Source organism: Rhodamnia argentea, chromosome 2, assembly GCF_020921035.1.
Source record: "Rhodamnia argentea isolate NSW1041297 chromosome 2, ASM2092103v1, whole genome shotgun sequence".
NCBI classification, from domain to species: Eukaryota; Viridiplantae; Streptophyta; class Magnoliopsida; order Myrtales; family Myrtaceae; genus Rhodamnia; species Rhodamnia argentea.
The window spans coordinates 25,570,079-25,586,241 of NC_063151.1; the positions used below are offsets into that span (position 1 = coordinate 25,570,079).

Genomic DNA, 16,163 nt, shown 5'->3' on the forward strand with positions numbered 1-16,163 from the left:
ACTTATGCGATCAAATCTTAATGCAATTTGGCATGAAATTTTTCCTTTTTGGGTGCTGCCTCCCATTGGAAATGCACAAGGCACGAGTGACACAGAGAGAGAGAGAGGGAGAGAGAGAGAGAGAGCATAACAAGGATGACGTCACTCACTCATCACATGTCAAGTATGTCACATCTGCATTACAAAAGGCTTATGCGACGGTAAGACATTGTACAATGATCGGAGAAATGCCGAAAGTTGGAATAAATTCACGGCTTACAAACATTTTCCGAAAGGTCGATGTGGCTACCCGGCAACGACAGGTCGTTTTCGCAAAAAGGGCTAAACCCAAGGGGAGCGGGGGTTGCGTGGGGTTGTGGGGTTGTGGCGCGTGGGCCCGCGAAATTTGGAAATTTACCGCCATGATCTCTCGACAACCTCCCGCCTCGACTTGTTTCGTGGGGGGTCTCCCACCAAGATTTACTCCTCCTGCCTTTTCTATTCGCAAATTTTCGATTTTTTTCCTCAACTAAACGAAAAATGTCTTCTTCGAGAGAAAGGGCTCGAGCAATCTCTTCCATTGCTGCGGCTGCATTCTTTTTCCTCATCATTCTTCAAGTCCCTCTTTTCAGGTAACGTCCGTTGTTTATCTCCCCACTTGAGCTTTTCTTTTCCTGTTCCTACTATTCCCTTTTTGGTGCATATGATATGATGAGCGTTGATCGAGAAATGAGATTTTTATATGGGAAAGATTGGTGCAATGATGTCGTTTTCTTGCTCCGCTATGATTAGGTTTGCATTTGGTGATCTGGGTTGATTACGAGCGCAAATGGGTCGTTCGTTTTCGGCCTTTGGAAAGGACAAGATAACATATGCAATAACGACTTGTTTACCCTCGTGCTGTTGAAAAATGTCCGGTTCTTGGTGACGACAGAAGCGGTGTTAATTTCTCTCTGGGAATGCGACTGATGTGTTCGATGGAAAGCAAACACTTCATTTCCTCAAAGTAAAAAATTTGATCTCTTTTTTTTTTGGTAAAGAGTAAAAAAAAAAAATGAACGTGAGAGAGGGAAAAGGGGGCTAAAAATTTTTGGTAAAGAGTAAAAATTTGATCTTGATAACTAGCTTCTTCCAGTTTTTTATGCCCTGCTTTTAATGTCGTTTTAATGTTTTTATCTAGACTATGGCGGTGAGAGAGGGAAAAGGGGGCTAAAAATGAACGTGAATTGTCTCTAATCTGGCGCTGGTTAGAAGTGAATCCCTTGATTGAGCCATCATTGATGTCTTTATAGTGCTGATAGGCAATTACCTATGTGGAGGTAATTGCTACTGATCAAAGTATATTTTAGTAGTTCGTTTTGTATATACAGTTTGAAAAGATTATAAAACCGGTATTGGTTCGACTATTGAAAGGATATGTAATGAAGATAAGACCCAAACACGTTATTCTTTAGAAAAACCAGCACATATAAAAGGGTGGGTTCGGGTAAATGACAGGCGGATGTGATTCAGGGTCTGGTCTGTTTTCTCTGCTATTCGGCTTAGAGGAAGTCACTGCATATTTTCAATGTTCTGTATCTGCTGACTCAACGATGTTTTTCTTCTGTCTCTACAGGGTTCCATGTAGGATTGGAATGTGCACAACACCAATGCAGGTGACATCCTCTCAGTTGTTTGCGACTGAAATCTTCCCTCAGTCTGTAGTTAAAGCTCTTCTCTATCCGGGAGCCGTTGCCAATGCTTTTCTGATGAGCAAGACCATACCAAGCTATGATGACTTGCTAGACGCCTACAATTTTGCCAATTCTAAGGCGGTCTCATCAGCTATAGATCTTCGACGCATTGAGGTCGTCACTGTCTCTCTAATGATTACATTTTTAATTTACAAGTTGAGTTCTGTGTTGTATGAAGTTTTTCTTCATCCGCGAAAGTTAAAGACTAGAGAGTAGCATTGAATGATGTGGAAGCTCCTCACATGTCATCTAATAAAAAATCAATCTTTTCTGTCTGTACACAATGCTCTCCTTTTTTGTATTGCGTAGGACTCGGCGACTCGCGAGGATTTATTTTCATTTTTTGTTTTTTGCTTTAGTTGAAGTCTGGCAAGCATGGCCAGGTATTGAGTAAATCCTCTCTGGAGCCTCTAATTGTGGGTTCCATTCTTTCTTATCGCAGAAAAGTTGCATTGCCATGCATTTCTGTGATGCAAAGTCGAAGCAACTTTTTGGCTATAAAACTGAGTGCATTTTGCATGTTGAAAAGGCCATTTGATTCTTTGTCATGGCGAGCTTATTCATAAATTCTCCTTCTGATTCTGGCCTATGTACCAGGTCCTGGCAGGGAGCTACTTAATGGTGGCAGGAGCTCTTCTTAGTCTCATGAAGCCGGTGAGGATGAGCTTTTTCGGTGCGCTTCTAGTCATTTGGGGCCTGGCTAGGGAAGTCATGCTCGGAAAGACTGCTTACTCCAATTCATCAAAATCCATACGTATGTACCCAACGTTGTTCTTTGCAGCAGTTTCTGCTTTTGCCTCAATGCGGAAGGATGTGAGAAAGATAGTACGTATGTGCAGAACTAGGAAGTCAATATGGATAGACTGAAACATGAGAAAGCAAAACACAGATAAAAGATAGTCATATCCATCTGTATATGACATCTAGTATAATTCTTGGCCAAATACCAGAATTAGAACGATTAACTGAGAAATAATATTTTTCCATGGGGCGAACCAGCCTTGTGTAAAGCAGCTTTAGCAAAATATATGACAGGATTAGTAGCTGCATTGTGCATTTCTTCAAGTGGTTGCCTAATGCTCTTTCATATTTCCTATCTTTCAGTTTCTCACTTCTGCTGTTGGTTTCGTGATACTGAGCACCTTCCACTTCCATGCTATGCTATTAGGAACTGCAATAATAGTTTATCTGAGCTTTGTGCTCCACTCCCATTCTTTCTGGTTGACCAGATTAACGTCAAACATATAGATTCTCTAATGCCATCTCTATTAGAGGGAATCCACTGTCCACGAGCAAATATTGGAGAGATGTGGGAAAAAATATTGGCATCTAATTACTCTTCCCACCAATAATATGACCGTGTGACCAATGGTTGCGGTGCGAATGTTTGATCTCGCACCGTAATGTTCTGTGATTAACTGCTCCAAGAAGTAGAAACTTTTCATGTGAGGTGCTAAAAAATTACGTGCGATGATGGTTAGAAGTAGGATGTCTCTTGTTTTCGAAGTATGTAATTGTGGACAATAACTGATAAACAGTTTAATCACCATATCATTCCCCACCTAATAAGAGACAGGATAAATGCACAAGTGCTTCATTATTGCAAGGAAGTGGTTATATCCTGACGCACTCAATTAAGTGCAAAGGGGCCAAATGAAATTGTCACATCTGATTTGATCCAATTAATTAGAGATTCAATAGGTCAGCGCACATAATTTGAAATTGTGAGAAAAATCCCAGAAAAACCATCTACTGCAACATCTTTATTTTGGGCGAAGAAGGAAGAATGGTTATGAGAGCATCCTTGTATCCAACCGGTTCTGTAAGATGAAAGGAATGAGTATCAAGATGAAGGCAACTCAGCAGAATTGGGTGTAGGAAGGACAGCAAGGTTTAAAAGTGTTAGATACCTCCGTCCTCTAAAAGGATTTTGATCACCTCCCCAGATACATCAGCCTGTGGTAAGAAAGAGAAATTCACCATCTGAGACTGCAAAATGAATTTCTACTGCAGTAAATTGTGCTAATGCATGTGAAACTGAACTAAAAAGAACAAAAGAGCAGAAGATAGAAAAAGAATCCTTTTGACCTTGATTGGCATCTCTCCACCGAGTTGAGTGATGTAGCAGACTACTTGTCCCTCCTTCACCATTTGCCTCTGCAGGATGAAAGTGAGATTTTAGTTTAGAGATAGATATACACTAAGCGTAAGTAGTTATGTATGAGAAGTTTATTTCCATTTTGGTACTCTCAGTAACACCATCCAGTTCAGCAGAGCTCAATCTCTAAACAAGCCGGTCAGACTTGTTTTCCATGTTATTAGAATATCCTATGTATGAAGGTTTCAATGGAGCTCCGTTGGCTTTCCAATGGTGGCTGGCCTACTGAGACGCTCGGTCATCTTTGGTGGTATTGGAGTTTGCAGAAGATGGTTACTCACTTTCTGAAGCAACTGCTAAGGAGAAAATTATCTGAGGTTTCAAGATCCTTCCAGTTAATTTGCTAAACCCTTGCAATAACTTATATGATCAGAACTTAGACATGAAAAAATAATGACAGTACTTCACGATTCAATTTCGGAACTTATAGGTCTTTTTACCTCTTTACATGCAGGCAGAGAATGCTTCCCTTTTATAGTACGAGATCTTTTAAAAAACCCCACCTGGTTCAGATGAAACTTTGATAAGTAATCTCAGAGAGAGACAGAGAGAGACTAATACTTACAAACGGAGACTGACCTTAGGAGACTGAAGTACAACCAAGCCTTCATTAGCGGCTTTTGCAAGCGTTATCTGCCATCTACGCACAGACAATATCGATTTGGTGACAGCTAAAGAAGTTTCTAGGAGTGAAGCACTTGCAACAGGTTCCTCAGATGTTGCATCAGCTTTAGCAGGAGCATGGGACTGGGGAGATGGAGGTACAGTGGCAGTCTTTCTGGTCGGATTCCTCACCAAATATAGCTGAATACCGTTGAGCTAAATGTAGATAGGAATAAAACAAAGAGAACTTTTAATTGGACCTGAGCATGACTTCTACAGGGTGGCTGGAGGCCAAATTGTGAAATCCTCTCAGTTTACATGAATAAGTGAACCCAACCCAGGTCCTCTCACCTTCATTTCAATTTTTTCAACTGAACTTGTCTTGCATAAGCAAGTTATCAGAGATGCAACCTGCATATAAACCTAAACTGACTTAGCAAGTTAGCTACTTGAAAATTTCCTGTAGAAGGGTACTCTCATTTCTGAAATTCAGAAGTTGAGAAACTTGTCCCTGCATTAAGTGTGCCTATAAATCAAAGCAAGATGACTTTGCTTTGGAGTTATAATGTTAAGCATAATCTGCTGCCTCCCATCACAAATTTAAACTGCTTATTATCTCAGATCTCATCATACTTTGCCATTGAAGTTACCTAGATTCTCAAGTAGAGCAAAAATGGAAGAGACAGGAAAATCTGGACAGTGAAGTCTAGCACAGTACATACGTCGGAAGTTTACCAAAGTTTCAAGGAATCATTTTATCATTATGATTAGAGCGTTAGAAGGAGATACTCCACAAGTGTCATATTCAGACCAATGACTTATGAGCATGTGTTCAAGGAAGAACAAACTTGGAAATAAAGCCTCACTTCGCCTCTTTCATTTTGAGTATGCTGATCTGTATTATGCTGCAATCCACTTGGGTAGAAGAAAAGCTGTATATAGTGCAAAACATGAAACATAAAAGGAAAACAGAAAACAATTAAATCTTGCACCAGCAAGAAGGAACTTAACCTCAGATAGATCCGGTGGGCGTCTCCTCGTGAAACCAGATGTTTTGGACTCTTCATAACCGTCTACATGTACAAAGTAGCAATTATCGTCAAATGTACGTGACCATAGGCCTGTGAACAGAAAAAATTAGTCTTCCAAATATGATAATTTAGGTTCTTTCTTTGACCATGCGCAGGTAATTTTCGCTGTCATGAGTTCACAAAAGTTCATTGACCGAACCTCTGATAGACCAGGATTCTTTGAAAAGTAAAGGTAAATGGACAAACATCAGCGATGAGTACTTACATTGGCTTCCAGAAGATGAGGTACAATACATTCTCCATTGGTCATCTGTCCTGGAAGATATCCTCACACCTGCATGATTCTGTGATTTGTGCACTGTCCAAGTTATCCTCAAATTGGATTGATGTGCTTCACCAACTCTTGCTCTATAGAAGTTGAGATTTGATATCTTAACTCCTGAAGATCCTAAGGTACCTGAAAGAAAGTAATGCTGGATCACATAACTATCCCCTTGGAGAATGAATCATGGGCTAATTAGATCGGAATCGGATTGTACAATTTGATGCCAGTACCGACTGCATTTGTTGGACATAGGTCATGGATACTGGTATGTCAGCCGCGATTAAGGTGTACTATATCACAGGCGAACACCAAGAGAACCCTTCAATGCTATGCCGATACCTTGTGCGACCAAGCGATTCATGTTGATGCTTGACCAGGCAGAAAGAGGTAAGAGACAGAGAAAAGAGCCTCACCAGAAGCCATTCACAGTGCTTTGACCTCTGAGGCAGCCAGATGAATTCTGATGATGTTGAAATGTACAAATTCAACTCTGAAACTCCAAAACCAAAGCCAAAGAGAGACAAAAATCTCCAAGTGAAAATGGCAATCTAAGTTTCGTGAAAGCTGCATCATAAACGCATAAATTAAATCTTTTTTAGGGAAGATGAGAGAATATTATCTGCGGATTATTCGCTTATACCGTCTCCAGCTTTGCAGAGCCAAACCAACAACAACTCTTGCAATTGTCCAAATGAACTGCCTTGCTTTTTTCCCACTGAAATAAACACGGAGAAATCAGAATTCTGCAATTTGTCTCATGTGCAAGATGTATTATCAAAGATGACCTGAGGTAGATTGCAACTTGGGATGTGCACATCTCTTAGTCTTTGGTACCACCAATGTTTGAGTTTAATTTTGTCTGATATATTGGCGTCTCGTTGCGCTTGGTGCGGGACTTAACCCAATACCTTACAGCATGAGCTGACGACAGCCATGCAGAAAAATGGATAAAATTGCCAAAAAAGTCATAAATCTATCGTAACTATGACAATTGAGTCATAAACTTTGTTTTTTTGGCCAATTCAGTCCTTAACCTTTTGCATATGTGTCAATTCAGTTCCGATTGAGTTTGAAATTTCAATCGGATGGGGGTTTTGGTTGGCTCAAACTCGAGATGTAATTTAACATAACTTATTTGTTGTATGCTATCGGCACTTAGCCTATGAAAATAAAAATTTTCAAACCTGATGAAAGGAAAAATTATTGTTCACTAATTTCCTCACACCTGATCCAAAAAAAAAAGAAGAAGAAGAAGAAGAAGAAACAAGGCCAAATAAATCATTCTACTTAAAGACCTATGTGCCAGGAGGTACTTATAGACTTAACCGGACGAAATGCTAAACATTTATGGTGAGACAGATTGGTATCAATCGACTAATCTTTTTGGATTTAGGCCGGAATAATTTTCAAAATGATAATAATATGCGAACCCCACGCCCGCTTTTGTATTAGAAATTAATTCGTCCAATTGATATGGTTAAGGATAGGGATGAGAGTCCAAAAATTCCTAAACCTATTGTACGACGACCAATTCGATCGTAAGCATTTCAATTGCGCCGATATAGCCCTAAAATTTTTTACGATTTGCTAATTCGGTCTTAAACTTTTCAATTATGCCGACTTAGTCATAAATCTTTTGACGATTTGTTGATTTAGTCATAAGCTTTTTGATAATTTATCTATGCAGTCCTTTACGCCAATAAAAGTTTAGGATTGAATTGGTAAAACTTCAAAATGTATAGAACTAAATCAACAAGCCGTCGAAATGTTTAGGACTAAATGGATATAGTCGAAAGGTTTAGAACTGAATCGACAAATTGTCAAAAAAGATTGAGGGCTACATCGGCACAATTGAAATGCTTACGATTAAATTTGCCGCCGTACAATAGTTTTAGGACTTTTTGGATAATTTTCCCTTTAAGTAAAAAAAATGGTAAGTAATTTTAATTACTATGGGGACAAGTTTATTCTCGCTTATGTTTTTCCTTCTTCTTTCGTTTATCTCAATGACATTTTGTCGGGCGATTATAAACTTCCTTCAAGTCAAGGGAGGTAATAACAGAGCAGTAGACGAGGACAAAATCACAAGGGAAACTATGCCGACAGTGCGGACATTCCTAGGAGATCAACAACACGAATTTGAGACGGATGTCGTTGTTGGTAACTAAGTATTATCGATTTACTTAAACATAGTTTACTATAATCTAAAACTAACGGCAACGTAACTCTTTCGAGAGGGTAATCACTAAATAATGAAAAAAAAAGCAAGGAAAAATTAAATGCTACAATGTGATAATCACGGGGTATGAAAATAGAATCACTTCAAGAGATTATAAAGTTGTTAAAAAGAAGAAATGAATTTCCAAAATTGAGAATAACACTAGAACCATTGGCTTCTATACTAATGAAGATCGCATTTACGTGGCTTCTCTCCGTGTGCTTGGTTAAGTTGGTTTCAAAGGGGTTTTTGATACTTTGGATTTTTGAGACTCGGCTAGAGAATTTTCACCATTTTTGGGCTATCGAATTGACTTTTTTTTTGTGTGTGTCAAAAGTAGCATTTCATTTCGTTCATCTCCTCGGGATACAAGAGAGAAATATTGCAGTTCAACCGCAAACCAAAATACTTCCCGGACAACTTTAAAACAAAACAAGTTTTAGATAACAAGAGAAATCATCATAACAAGGTTATGGGTTACATGCTCAAAATGAACATCTACTACTTTTTCATATTATAATTGATGCCCGATTACCAAATCTTTATTTAATAATGATTACACATCGAGAATTTCATCTGTTGCTATGCCTTTGTCTTTCGGTGGTGTGCGTCTAGATTTGGCGTCCCTAACACCATCACCAAGCATAGTAAAAAAGTTAAACGAGCATAGATTTGACACGAGCGAAATATTAACGAAACTCCTCGATCTCCTTCGAAACCTGGACTTATTCACCAACGAAACCCGAGAAGAGCGATACCCGAAAACACATACGCAGAAAACCCCAAATCCAAACTAAATCGGGATAGAAATCTCTCAAAAATGAGAGAGACAAGCTTCCAAATCTAGGTTAAATCGGAAGAGAAAAGCTCCCAAATGAGAGGAAAGCAAGAACAAGGAAAAAGAAGTGCAAAACGACTTAAGAAAAGGGCGTGGATGAGGGAGATCCCTCAAGAATTGTTAGTGGCGGCTAGGGTTTGGGGAAGGTGGAGGGGCCAAAAGGGTTCAACCAAGTAAGTTCGCATCGAATTGGCTTAACTGACCTTTTTTGTTCTTACTTCTTTGATGAATGCGATAAAAAAACTGCGCCCGACCTTTTCCTTCTCTACTTGTCCTTTTCTAATATTTTGAAAAAACACTCTAATCCAAAATCTATTTAATGATTGGGACATCATCTTTTGTTTTTTCTCCTTTCATTCCCATGAACGGGCCATAGGAACATGATGCCCAAAGGCTAATTGAATGAGCAATTCATTTTTTTTGGGGGAAAAGTACCAACAAAGTTATAAAACTATTGCATTGATATCCATCTAGTTCTAAACTTTTCAATTGGATCAATTTAGTTCTAAATATTTTTGCATTGGTACTATTGAACTTTTTGTCCCACATCGCTTGATAATGGGTCATATATACTTTTTATATTTATAGGGTTTCTCTCCACCTATTAGCTTAAGTTTTTTTATTGGACTTTCTAACATAGCATAGGAGCCAATGTTGTTCCACTTGCGAATGTGCTTGGGTTTGACTTTCTAATAGGTACCAATTCGGTCTATCCAACTAATTCGGGTCGGAAATCGTTGACGGTCATGTTGACCGTCCCACGGGGCACTATCGATGCCGGCATTTATTTTTTTCACATATTATTAAATTATTTATTATTATTATTATTATTAATTTTTTTTTTTCACCTTACTTTTTTTTCTTCCCCTTGTTTGTGGCTGGCTGGCGAGGGCTGGCCTCTAGGAACGGAACATGCATGAGTACCATCGACTTTGTTGCATGCAATAACAAAGATGAAGACAGTGGACCAAGATATAATGACTCGCAGCCACAACAACACATGATGTAACACAAAGCTTAACTCGAAAAGAAGACAGGAATCTTTCTTTTAACGGCTTCTCCATGGGAGTCTCTCTGGCCTTAAAAGAGAACCCTTTTCTTTTGTTTTATCTAGCGAGAGCCTTAAAGACGCCACTTTCTGTATTCATGGTGCCATTTAACTAAGCACAACCATTCACAAAGTCTAAAGAAAAAAGACAATTTGGTCAATGAAGAGAATCCTATGCAGATGCCCCTCCGACATATGCTTCCCTTTTCACTTTCTTTGACTTGCGGTACGTATAAGGTGCAATTAACTTATCTTTGTTTTTTGGGTGTGAAAATGGTCCACTGCTGATGTAAAACATGTTTTTTTTTCCTACGCTGATTTAATTCCTCCGGTAAAATCATGCTGATATGAACTTATGTCGATTTGATTTGCATTTTCTGACCTGTTGATGGTCTTTGTGTGATGAGGAAGAATTACATGACTGTAGTGCATGTACTAAATCGAATCTGAAGCATTGAAAATGACGGGTCTCATGTCGATGTCATTTAACTGTCCAGTTTCATTTTAGTATATGTACTATGTCCGCCGAATAATGATTTCTCTCCGTGATTCACTGTCTTTCCATCTCTAGTCTCTAAAGCGTCGAGTATCGCACGAGGGGGACGGGTGTAACGCAAGTTTGGATATAAGATATCACTCTAGTTTGAATTTCCCATAGAGGTAAACACATGAAAGAGGGAGAGTTGAAGATTTGTTACTAACAAATCTCCACTCAGGGGAACAAACCCAACATAACAATACGATTCTATAGGGGAATACTACAAGAAAAGAGAAGAAAAGCACCAAAAAGCACGTGAAGTGCTCTTTTTCTCCTCTAGCTCGAGAACTAATAAGTAGATTTGCTAGCACTCACACACCCAAATAATAAATGGAAACGACAATTAGCCTTATGATAAGAAGACCTAAACAAATGTTTCTTAAGAGACAGATTATAGGGAGGACATGCTTCTCTGCCCAAAGAGATTTCGCAGCCAATTAGAGAAACATCCCAAAAGCAAAAGTTGAAGCTCCTGTCCCCGGTCTCTCTTGGTGGCCGCAATGCCTGCGAGCAATAATAAAGTTGCACCTTTAGAATAACCTTTAAATAACCTACGATTCGAGTAATACTCAGGATACAACTTATTCCTCATAAATGCGCATGCAAATTGACTATGTTGCATCGCAATATGGAGCGAAGCGACGGTTGATCGCGTGAATTTTTGTATGGTATGGATAGCTTCAGTCGCGACTAAATTAGCATCAAAGTGTTAGCTTCATACCCAAAATTGAAAAGCACTTTGCATAGACCTAGTAAGATCGGTTGCTAGAGTAGTCCCGAGGGGCATTGCACCGGAAACATTCCATTCTGCTGGCGAAGTTATGTTCATTGCATCCAGACCTGGTGAAAGGGGAAAAAAAAAGTTGAAATACCAATGTAAATTTGATTAAAAGTGATCTCTACTGAAACCGCTACTTTAGTCTTTCACTCTTTTAGCGGGATATTTTCGTAGGAATCAAAATCCGAAGAGCTTATAGAATTTTAGTGCCCGGTTCCTTTCTTTAACTTTAAAATGTGCCTGTCGATCTAATAGATATTTCGTCGGAATTTGGTTTACCTATTGCAGATCCAATCACCCGATTTCCATCCGGATCGGCTGGCACTGCCGTTGCTGCCTAGACCTCTAGAGCGCGGCACGTCGAAATCATAGCTGCTGGCCAAGTCTTCCTTGAACGCACCGCACTTGAAGCAGGTTGAGCGGCTAGCAAAGTTATGCGTCCCGCAGTTCCCGACGGTGCAGTACCAATCTCCAGGACGGACATCGGAGCCGGTGAACCCGACCGAGGATCCGCTCCTTCCGCCGAAGCTCACAAAGTCCCCGCTGCCACACCTCGTGTCCCCGCAGCGCTGGCACGAGTCGCGCCTCTGGAAGTTGAGGTGCTGGCAGGACTTGCAGTTCCAATCTCCGGGCCTACTCATCGTTACTGCTCACAATGAACTGAAAACGACCACCAAAAGATCGAACCGATGAGAAAAGACTGGATAGACCTACTTTACAGTTCAGTTCTTTCTTGCTAGCTTCCATCAAAGACATAATGGCTAGGGTTTCAAGAAGTGAATGAAACTAACCTTAACAAGACACAGCGTGTGGCTCCGAAATATAACAAAGAGAGGAGAGATTGCTGCTGCTGCTGCTGAAACAATCTGCACGACGAGGGTGTCCTTATATACAAGCACGGGCCACTGATAAAAGGGAACAAATGGAAGGCCGTGAACTTTCTTTTTCGCTCTTCGTGTTGGTTCAACCTAGCCCACCTTGAGAAGTGGAATTTAAAAGAGAAAAGAAAAAAAATTGGAATCGAAAAAGAGAAAAACAAAAGAGGTTCTTGGAATCTACAAAATCTAAAGGAAGATAAAGCGATAAAGCAAAAACGAAATTCCGACGTACAATTCCAAAGACAGCAAGTTTTTGAGATTCGGTTGATGCCCTTCCCCAACCATTCTTTTTGGATTTTAGGGCCATATCGATGACCGGATGGGATTTTGCTTCGTTCTTAAGCCTACACAATCTGGTTGGTTAACTTGCAAAGTTGTAGCCTTTAGTTGCATGTTTCCAGCCGCATCTGCAGAATTTCCAAGCATTCTCTTCACACTCCTTCAATGGGATGAAGCCTGTAGCCTGTAGCCTGTATGTTCAGATAAAATCTCGAGTTTGAACTCATTGGAATGACCTCAAAGCGAAACGATATATGGTACTGTCAGGTGCTGCTCTGCAATTAGCGTTTGTAATATTGGGCACGACTAATTTATTTGATAAGAGCAAGGGGAATTCAGAGTATTTGACGCGAGATGATATGCTTTACCACAGACACATATGTCCACACACGAAGTTTTCATCATGGGCCAATTATTTGTCCAAAATGCAGGTGATGATGTTTTAATACTAACGTCAATGGCACAAATCACAAACACCGTGATGACAAAACACGAATTGCCAGCCCTGTCAACAACATGTGATCAGGTGCTTCGGTGATGCGAACAGCTTGATTTGTATTTAAGGCGGACGCCTAGCCAAATCTAGCTAGGTAGGCTCCTCTTTGAATAGTGTGTCATTAGAGGAAAAAAAAATCACGAGGGCTAAATCCTGTAATGGATGTAATGAGGGACTATGTAACACTTGCCAGGCTTTTTTTTTTGGTCAGAACACTTGCTAGACTTGAGTGAGCTAACACTTGACAGACAATGATTGAACCATTCTTGCATCGCTATCAATAGTGAAATGTTTTTGTTACTCTCCCTATAGCTGTAGATTAGATTGACCGAACCACATAAATTCTACTTGTGATATGTTTCTTGGCCTCCGCTTCTCATGGTTTGATCTGCATAATTCCTAACAGGTTGCTATAGAAGGGAAAATTGTCAAAAAAGTCTTAAATCTATTACATTTGTGCAAATTTAGTCATAAACTTTTTAATTTTATCAATTTAATCCTAAACCTTTTGCATTTGTGCCAAACATAAACTTTTTGCACTTGTGCAAATTCAGGCCAACTTTGGCCGGCCAACGCTAACGTAAATAATTTTTAATAATAGTTTAATATTTTTTTAAATTATTTTTTGCTCTTCTTTTCTTCCCTTTTTCTTTTCCTTTCTTCTTCCTCCAGCCAATCACCGCTAGGGTCGGCAAGGTTGACCTAATCGGCCTCGGGTGAAGCTCGCCCCCGCCGGTGGCTGCGGGGGGCAAGCCTCGCCGTCGCTAGGTGAGGTTGACCTCGCCGGCCCTAGACTTTGGTCAGTTTTTGGAGGAAGAAAAAAATAAAAATAAAAAATAAAAAAGAAAAAAGAACGAGAAAGAAAAGATAAAAATAACTTGAAGTAATGTTAAAATATTATTATAAATTGTCCATGTCGGTGCCGATGTCCACATTAGCGATGGTCGACATCCAAGTTAACTCCCGCCCGCCAAAGTTGGCCGGATGGATTGAATTGATACAAAATACAAAAGGTTTAGGACTGAATTGGCAAAAGTACAATATATTTATGATTTTTTTTTTGACAATTTTCCCTCGTATAAAGCTTATGTTTGATTGGATGGGTCTGCAATATGTGTTTTTAGATACCTCCAAGGAGAATGAATGTCACGGGTCATTATGGTTGCCTGCATGAGGATCGCCATCTCAAGTTCGGTCAAGCAAAAAAACCAAAAATGAAGGTAGGTTAACTAGAATCAGATCCGGTTTGAGTGAAAAATATGTCGATGCACAAGGATGCTTGAACGTGAGACAACTAAAGAATTCCGCACTTGGGGACATGGGGCTTTGAGCCTGTGTTTTATGCCTAATCGACACATGTACGTCCATTCATTCACTATTGAGCAAGCCCGTCGTGTTGAATTTTGTTTTGCGAAGAGAAATTGGCAAAACCAAAGTAACTATAAAAAATATAGAAAGTACTGATCCATCTCATATATGTAGTAGAGAAACATCTACCGTATCTAGTCTAACGCGTGTTGTGCGTCTAATCGACATTGAGAGTCTAATGATACATGTATGTCCATTCTTTAAATTTTAAACAAGCCTGTCGGATTTTTCAATGGAAATTACGAAAACTAACGTACTTGTAAATCAAAATGTGTTGATCCATCTCATATCTGGACCAGAGAAATCTCTTCCTAAGAGCATTGTATTTGGTCGTTGCGACGTGCTTATCCATCTTTGCGGGATTACCTACCAAAAGCATGACTGGTAATCTGAAAAGACTGGATGGTTTATTAGAAGCTGTTCTCGATTCATAAAAAATGGGGAAATCTGGTCAATGCAGTTATAGCCCACACAAGAAGCAGAATCTCACAAACAGGATATGCTGTAACCTCCCAGCACAACACACTTATTCCAAACCCCTGTTCAAGCAAACTGTGCATCTTAGAAAGGCCATTTTGACCGAGCCTTACTCGGGTCCCTCCCACCCACTGATGTCCCACCACAGGGACAAGTGACTCGGGCCTTCTGAATTGTGCATTTTAATGATTGCACAGTGCACAACAAAAGCTCGGATGAGCCATATGAGCACATTTTGTTTACCGTCTCCATGATGAATATTCCCAGCACAAAATCCCAAGCACGGGCCCATACGAGTGTGTGGACACATCAACTGTGGCCACGGGGAGGCCGTCTCTTTCGAATTTCCGGCTTTGGAATATCGAATTATCGCCTCTTGAGCATTTTTTGTGATATCTTGTCATTTTATGCATGTATATATACATGAGAAAAGCGATTACTTTAATGTCGTTTAATCAGTAGATTGAGACTGACTTAGTTCCGTTTAACATAATGTGGTATGATACATGCTTTCTCGTTTCATTCTTTTCTTTGACAGTATGAAGACGCGCCACTTCCAACTTTATCTAAACCCCCAACCTAGGACAATAAACGAAGTAGAAAATGCCCAGTCATTGGACACGGGCAAGACCCAAGTACAGAAAATGATGTATCCAACGAAAAAGAATGGTTTACGTTTTTCTATGGCAAATACACGGAGGCGAAACCAATGATACATGCACGACTAACAAAGAGATGAGCACAGACAAAGAATGAGCGGAAACCAACGTTTTCGCAAGGATTAATGAAGTGAAAGGAAAACTCCATTGATGAAAAAGAGAAAAAGCAAAGAAAAGAAAAATAGGGAGTTTCAATAAAGAAAGCACGAAGCTGATGATGAAATAACAAGTCTTGGAGGTAGGGTTTTTGACCGCCTTTTGCTTTTTGCTCCCCCCCTCTCTCTTTCTTCTTCATTCGCTGCTGCGGCTGAACAATCCCAAGTTCTCTCTCTCTCTCTCTCTCTCTCTCTCTCTCTCTGCTCGCTTTAGTTTTTCTTTCTTTATTTCTCTTTTGTTTTCTGAGCCTGAGTACACAAAGAACAGGAGAGAGAGAGAGAGAGAGAGAGAGAGAGAGAGAGAGAGAGAGAGAGAGAGAGAGAGATCTGGCGTCCATTCTCTTGGGGAAGGGTAAAGAAGGAGGAGACGAACTGTAAAGAAAGAAGAGATGGAGAGAGAAGTTGGGCTGATTCGATTCTTTTGCTTTGGGAATCGCTTCCATGCATGGCGACCACGACCAACTTCCCACTCTCCCTTTTCTTTTCTCGCTCCATGCTCGGTTACGTGTGTGATTGATGATTCATCCCCCTTCCTCCCCCTTTTCCCCTTCTTTCCCTTGTTTTCACGTTTGGGAATTTTCTTTTCTGATACCACAAGACTG

The 16,163-nt window shown here is 40.0% G+C and overlaps 2 protein-coding genes across 11 annotated transcripts; one reads left to right on the forward strand and one right to left on the reverse strand.

Annotated features, from left to right (window-relative positions):
- Positions 1-438: 438 nt before the first annotated feature.
- LOC115737460 lies at positions 439-4,809 on the forward strand. 9 transcript variants are annotated; one of them, XR_007197327.1, is made up of 5 exons: positions 439-611; positions 1,595-1,826; positions 2,310-2,601; positions 4,053-4,187; positions 4,325-4,809. XR_007197327.1 is itself a non-coding variant. In XM_048273767.1 (4 exons), exons 1-3 carry the CDS (start codon positions 520-522, stop codon positions 2,577-2,579), a joined length of 594 nt encoding a protein of 197 aa, XP_048129724.1. In that variant the 5' UTR covers positions 439-519; the 3' UTR covers positions 2,580-2,601; positions 4,053-4,251. The 9 variants fall into 9 exon arrangements, 6 of the variants coding, with proteins under 6 accessions (XP_048129724.1, XP_048129726.1, XP_030525438.1 ...); XR_007197329.1 differs by lacking the exon at positions 439-611 and adding an exon at positions 1,276-1,298 and having other exon boundaries at positions 4,325-4,808; XR_007197328.1 differs by lacking the exon at positions 439-611 and adding an exon at positions 1,354-1,492 and having other exon boundaries at positions 4,325-4,808.
- Positions 4,810-10,604: 5,795 nt separating this feature from the next.
- LOC115737389 (zinc finger Ran-binding domain-containing protein 2) lies at positions 10,605-12,199 on the reverse strand. 2 transcript variants are annotated; one of them, XM_030669491.2, is made up of 4 exons: positions 12,041-12,199; positions 11,529-11,909; positions 11,193-11,311; positions 10,605-10,975 (listed from the first exon to the last, which is right to left on the reverse strand). In XM_030669491.2, exons 2-3 carry the CDS (start codon positions 11,888-11,890, stop codon positions 11,221-11,223), a joined length of 453 nt encoding a protein of 150 aa, XP_030525351.1. In that variant the 5' UTR covers positions 11,891-11,909; positions 12,041-12,199; the 3' UTR covers positions 10,605-10,975; positions 11,193-11,220. The 2 variants fall into 2 exon arrangements, with proteins under 2 accessions (XP_030525351.1, XP_030525352.1); XM_030669492.2 differs by having other exon boundaries at positions 11,529-11,922; positions 12,041-12,156.
- Positions 12,200-16,163: the final 3,964 nt, after the last annotated feature.

What these genes read in the sequence shown, in the direction of transcription:
- LOC115737460 (XM_048273767.1), top strand. Translation starts at nt 520, where the DNA reads ATGTCTTCTTCGAGAGAAAGGGCTCGAGCAATCTCTTCCATTGCTGCG. An exon ending in CTTCAAGTCCCTCTTTTCAG is followed by an intron (nt 612 to 1,594) that starts GTAACGTCCGTT and finishes CTGTCTCTACAG; the next exon opens with GGTTCCATGTAGGATTGGAA. An exon ending in TAGATCTTCGACGCATTGAG is followed by an intron (nt 1,827 to 2,309) that starts GTCGTCACTGTC and finishes CCTATGTACCAG; the next exon opens with GTCCTGGCAGGGAGCTACTT.
- LOC115737389 (XM_030669491.2), bottom strand. Translation starts at nt 11,890, where the DNA reads ATGAGTAGGCCCGGAGATTGGAACTGCAAGTCCTGCCAGCACCTCAAC. An exon ending in GGTGATTGGATCTGCAATAG is followed by an intron (nt 11,312 to 11,528) that starts GTAAACCAAATT and finishes CCCTTTCACCAG; the next exon opens with GTCTGGATGCAATGAACATA.